Source organism: Panthera onca, chromosome X (assembly GCF_046562875.1).
Source record: "Panthera onca isolate mPanOnc1 chromosome X, mPanOnc1 haplotype 2, whole genome shotgun sequence".
NCBI lineage: Eukaryota > Metazoa > Chordata > Mammalia > Carnivora > Felidae > Panthera > Panthera onca.
Window position 1 is genome coordinate 45244822 of NC_138357.1, and position 6224 is coordinate 45251045.

A 6224-nucleotide genomic window follows, 5' to 3' on the forward strand; every position below is an offset into this window, starting at 1 on the left:
AGAAAGTGTAACTATTTTCATTTGGAGACAAAGCACCATTTTTCTGTGGTGGAAGAGGTCCACTGTAATCAATGTTTCCCAAGTGGATGTCTGGTACCCCCTGGATATGGTGCCATATTAGGGGCTTAACACTGGCCTCTGCTGTTGGCAGGTTCTGTACTCAGCTGTGACAGTAGTCAGATCAGGTTGGTAAGGAGAGTCAATATTGTTGCACTCTTGCATAGCTCTGTTCTTGCTTCCCTGGCCACTTTACATGGGCTCACTGAGCAAACATTGGGATTGTTGGGAGGAAAAACTGGATGATATCTACAGAGATGGTCGTCTTTTGTCTCCCAATTATTGAGAGTTTCCTCTGTGGCAGACACCCCCAGTGCGTACACTCACTATCTGAATATAATAGATATGGGCCATTTAGAAGGGAATGTGTCCTAGTAGCCTTTAGATGTCAAGATCCTCCCAGTGGTTGGAAACAGGCAAGAACTTGGTCTCACGGTTCATGGGTTTGAGCCACGCAATGGGCTCTGCGCTTGGGATTCTGTCTCTCTCTCTCTTTCTGCCCCTTACTCACTTGCTCTCTGCCTCAAAATAAATAAATAAACTTTTGAAAAAGTAATTGAGATGACCAGACTTCTGTACAGACAGGGAGGGGCTCAGGGAGCCAAGCTCTGAATAATTAAAAAAAAATGTTTATTTATTTGAGAAAGAGAAAGAGGGAGCATGAGTGGGGGAGGGAGAGAGAGAGACACAGAGAGAAAGAATTCCAAGCAGGCTCTGTCTTATCAGCACAGAGCTGGATGCGGGGCTTGATCCCACAAACAATGAGATCATGACCTGAGCTGAAATCAAGAGTCAGAATGCTTAACTGACAGAGCCACTCAAGCGCCCCTATGAAATGTTTACCTAACCCAAGATTACCCCTTTATTCCTATTTTTCTGACAATATTTTATTTTATGTATTTTAAAAATAATCTCTACCCCCAACATGGGGCTTGAACTCACAAACGCTTGGACTCACAACCCCAAGATCAAGAGTTGAAAAGCTCCACCAAATGAGCCAGCCAGGTGCTCCTCTAACAATATTTTAAATTTCATTCTTTGCATTTTATTTGTTTGTTTGTTGTTTGTTTATCTATTTATTTATTTATTTAGAGAAGGTGAGCAGGGGAGAGAGAGAGCATTGCTGAAATCAAGAGTTAGATGCTTAACTGACTGAGGCACCCAGGTGCCCCTTATTGTCTGCATTTAAATGTTTTATCATTAGCATTTTCCTTTTTCTATTTCTTAGTAGGAAAAACTGGAACGTATTAAGTAGATAGTGGCAGAAAAATAATTTCAAAGTCTTTAAACCACTAAAACATTAAATAATCAATATTTTACTTTGCAGCTACAGACTATTCCATATTTTTTCCTATTTTTAAATGAAGTTTTAATAATTTTAGGTTTTGCATTTTGATTTGAACCATTCTGACTTCATATTTTGTATATGGTATGAGGCAAGAGTAGGTTTTTTTTTTGTATATGGATGTCTGCTACAGACTGAATACTTGTGTAACCCCAAACTTTGTATGTTAAATCCTAACATCCAATGTGATGGTGTTTGGAGGTGGGACCTCTGGGAAGTGTTTAGATCATGTGGTGGAGCTGTCATGAATGTGGTTAGTTCCATTATAAAAGAGACCCCAGAGGGGCGCCTGGGTGTCTCAGTTGGTTAAGTGTCCAACTCTTGATTTTGGCTCAGGTCATGATCTCAGGGTTCATGAGTTCGAGTCCCACATTGAGTTCTACGCTGACAGCGCGAAGTCTGTTTGGGATTCTCTCTCTCTCCCTCTCCATCTTCCTCATTCTCTCTATCTCTTAGAAATAAATAAACATTTAAAAAAAGACACCAGAAATCTCCTTTGCACCTTATGTCGTGTGAAAACATCTTTTTATGAACCAGGAATAAGGCCTCACACCAGACACCAAATTACCTGTGGTTTGATCTTAGACTTCCCAGATTCCAGAACTGTGAGAAATAAATGTTGTTTAAGCCACACAGTCTATAGTATTTCTGTTATAGCAGCCAGAACTAAGACAACATCTAATTGTTCCAGAATCATTTATTGACAAGTATCTTTTTCTCCATCGAATTACTTTGGGATCTTTAAAAAAATTTTTTTAAAGTTTACTTATTTTTAAGAGAGAGTGCGAGTGGGGGAGGGGCAGAAAGAGAGGGAGACACAGAATTCAAAACAGGCTCCAGGCTCTGAGCAGTTAGCACAGAGCCCAACACAGGGCTCGAACTCATGAGCTGCAAGATTATGACCTGAGCCAAAGTCGGACACTTAACTGAATGAGCCACCCAGGCTCCCCACTTTGGGATCTTGTTAAAAAATGAATTGACTATATATATATGTGGATCTATTTCTGGAATGTCTGTTTTATTCCATTGATCTATAGGTCTATCCTTATGCCAGTACTACACAGTCTTGATTACTGTAGCTTTAGTTAGTCTTGAAGTCAGGCAGTGAGTCCTCCAACTTTATTCTTCATTTTCAAAATATTCTGGCTATCTTATGTCCTGTGCGCTTTCCATATAACTTTTAGAATCCCAGTTTTCTGGGATTTCTATTGGGATGGCATCGACTTTACAGATTAGTTTTAGAGAGAATTTATTTCCATATTAACACTATTGAGTCTTCTAATCCATGAACAATTATCTATTTAAACTCAGGGCTCCTGATTCAATCAATTTATTAAGTGCATGTGTAAAGGGCAGTGTAAGGGATATCAGGATGAATAAGAAAGTGTTTTGATCAAAGTACATACTGGTGGGTTAAAGAAAATGCCTAACATTGAGAGTTTTTAATTTTTTTAAGAGTACTATTACCGTTTTCAGTTGGAATTGGTTTGCAATGGAAAGGGGTATTTTCAGCTTGAAACCCAGTTGTGTAACCTCTGTGATTATGTGTGGACAGGTCTTTTGATTTTATGTAACTAGCCAGCCTGGAGACTTTTTAGAAAACTCACACTAAGAAAAGTGTATGTAAGTTTAGACATGGTTTACCTGGGGTACTGTAGTGTAATATTCAGTTCAAATCATCATCTATTGTGTGCTCCATAGATTAGTCTCAGGACACAGGCCCCGAGTGGACCCCTAATATCCGAGTCCTTTGAGGAGAAAAAAAAAAAAAAAACTCTAAGCACATATAAAATGAACTAAAAATGGTAATGACTGTGCTCAGAACTATGTAATACAGGGAGGCCCAAGTAGCTGTGGGGCACTACCATCTGAGCAGGCACAACTCTGAAGTTGGGAGAGGGGTTTTATCCACACTCCTATGGCAGTCCAGTAGGTACTTTGGCCCTTTGGGGACTATAGGGAATCAGAGGGGCTTTGTCATCATGAGGACTCCATGTCAATAGCTGTTAGCAGAGGATACAGGGCAGAGCAGAACAGGAATGCCCAGCAGATATCCAGAGAAAGGGGGCACCCTCTTTTCAGCTGCTTGGACTTGTTCCTAGGCACAGGTGAGACCTAACTTCAGCCCTCTCCCGAGTGTCTGGCAGTCCAGGGTCCTACTATTGCAAAGGTGCCAGCCCAACATAGCTCACATACTCAGTATCCCATCTGATCCACTCAGCAATCTGTGAGGTTAAGTTTTATTCCCATTTCACAGATGACAAGACTGACTTTTACAGCACTGGATCTGTTGTTATAACCACCAGATTGATTTCTCTAGCTATGAATCCCAGAGATAACATGAGTTTTACTTATTTTACATTCTGGAAGGCATGGGAATGGGCACGCTCACAGAGGAATGGCATGGAGGGGTCAGGTGACTGGACTTATGTTTGAGTACAGATGAGACCTATTTTTGGCTACCACGCAGGAAAAACCATCACCTACTTTTTAGCGTACACATTTCAGAACTTTCTCTATGCACAAAGCCATTATGCAAACATTTATATATTTTTAAAAAAGTTTTTAATGTTTATTTATTTTTTGAAAGGGAGAGAAACAGAACACAAGCAGGGTAGGAGCAGAGAGACACAGAATCTGAAGCAGGCTCCAGGCTCTGAGCTGTCAGCACAGAGCCTGATGTGGGGCCCAAACCCATGAACTGAGCCAAAGTCGGATGTTTAACCGACTGAGCCACCCAGGCGCCCCAAACATTTACATTTTTACAAAAATGGGCCGATACTGTATATGTGGTTCTGAAAACTGTTTTTTCTTTATTGTTATTTTAACAGTGTACCATGAACACCTTTTCCATGCACATGGGTGAAAATCCCCTAATGAAAGACAGAGAACACTGTAGTTGGATCAAAAGGCTGCTGGTAACAAGAGTGACACCTAAAGCAAAGTATCAGCCTAAGTTTAAAGCACGTAGCCTGGCAAATGCCTGCCAGGAAAAGCAGGATCGGCAATATTCTCATTAGAGAAATCAGAAATGAACGCCAAAGACATTAAAGATACGGGATATCGTGTAAGCCCCTTTGGCCCCTACCTCCGCCCCTCATTCCCCTGACACCCCGTTGCCCCCTTGGGGCAAAGGGATCCTGTACATCTCTTTGCATCCAATGAAAACCACCCATTTTCTGTTTTTTCCTTAGCTCTTCCTGAGCCCTTGACACATCTCCACATTCTCTCATCATCTCCTCACTGCCCAAGTGCCTTTCCTGTAAGTCCTCCTGATAGTCCTTGGGGGAATCGTCTGTCCCCCTGTCCGTTTTTCTTTTTGCTTTCCTAGGCACATAATCTTCAGCTGGGCGCTTTTCGGCAGCCCGCGACTCACTCTCAGCCTTTGCCAGGGATTCTGGCTTGCCCTCACTGTGTGGTTTTCCCTCATTTTCAGACTTGCCCTGCTTTTCTTGCTTTCCCTCATCATCTGGCTGTCCCTCAGTCTGGAGCTTCCCCTCATGCCCTGGCTTCCCCTCCACTTCCAGCTTTTCTTCCTCATCTGATTTTCCTTCATCTTCTGTATCTACTTCATCTTCTGGCGTTCCCTCGATTTCCAGCTTTCCTTCATTTTCATTGTAGAGTTTTTCCATGTTGAGATTTCCCCTTCTTTTCCTGTACTGGGGGGTGTGGTGAGGTGGTAAGGGGAAGAGAAGATAAAAAAGACAAGGGAGACTGAGGGCTTGGAGGTGGAATGCAGGTCCTGATAGTACTGGCATCTTTCCCCTTGGCTGGGTTCCTTTGACCTGGCCCAGCCCTCCAAGTGTGTCTTCTGCCCACCCTCTACCCCATAATTCATCCCACACTTGAGAGCCAACCATTTCCTTGGCAGGCCCTACCATCTTCTCTACCATCCTAAAGCGTGGTGGGGTGTGTGCAATATATGTGGTGGGGGATGGGCAGTGGGGCTCTCAAATTCTGCCCAAGCTGTGCTTTCTACACCCTCCCCTCACTGTTTCTGTCCAGTGCCCCTCCCTCCTTTCACTCACCCGCAGGGATTCTGAACAGGTTCTTCCTATTTTTCTAGTCTTGCAGAGTGCTGGGGACAGACACACAGACCTGCAGACAGACAGGAGACAGGGGCAGGGCGTCTCAGCAATTTGCTCTCAGCAAATTGATGTTTCTTTCCTGAATCTGGGCCCTCCTCATGCAACATTTCCCTCACTTACCTCCCCCGCATCCCAGCCGCCATTACTTTCCAGGCCTCAGGCTCCAGACCAGGATGCTTTCCAAACTGTTTGGGTCTCTGTGACCCCCTCCCCTGCAGACAAGCCGCCCGCCCTCACCCTCTTTTTGCGGAGGTCAATATTTCCACTTAGGTGCAGAGTGTGAGAGGGGGTTATTTCTAGAATATGTCTGTCTACATTTCACTGTCGCACTGCGGGGGCGCCCCCCTCCCATTTCAGGTCCAAAAATGTATGGAGAGCGCAGAGGAGGGGCGTCGAGGAGGCGACAGAGCCTGCTGCAAGATGCTCCCTCCTCACCTGCCCACATCCCCGCCGCGTCCCCCTCCTCCCCAACCTCCCGGACCCCTCCCCACCCCGCGCTGCTCCCAGATCCTACTCCCATCCACCTCCACCCCTGCCCGGGGCCGCCGGCAGCACCCACCTTCACACCGACCCGAGGGACCTGCGGGGCCCGGGGCAGCCCTGTGCCTCCTCGGGCTCGCCAAAGCCCGCCGGCCCCTCGCCCGCCGCCCGGGCAGCTCAGGGAGCTGGTTCTGCGCGGGCGACGGGAGCCAACAGCGCAGGCACCGGACCGCAGGGTGGGTGAGCAGGCGGGC

At 45.3% G+C, this 6224-nt stretch overlaps 1 protein-coding gene across 1 annotated transcript; it reads right to left on the reverse strand.

Annotated features, from left to right (window-relative positions):
- Positions 1-4190: 4190 nt before the first annotated feature.
- On the reverse strand, positions 4191-5939 carry TCEAL3 (transcription elongation factor A like 3). Its single transcript, XM_081792724.1, is given in 4 exon segments — positions 4191-4529; positions 4531-5061; positions 5431-5500; positions 5611-5939. Coding segments are annotated over 4 exon segments (654 nt in total). The 5' UTR covers positions 5634-5939; the 3' UTR covers positions 4191-4499.
- Between the last annotated feature and the right edge of the window lie 285 nt (positions 5940-6224).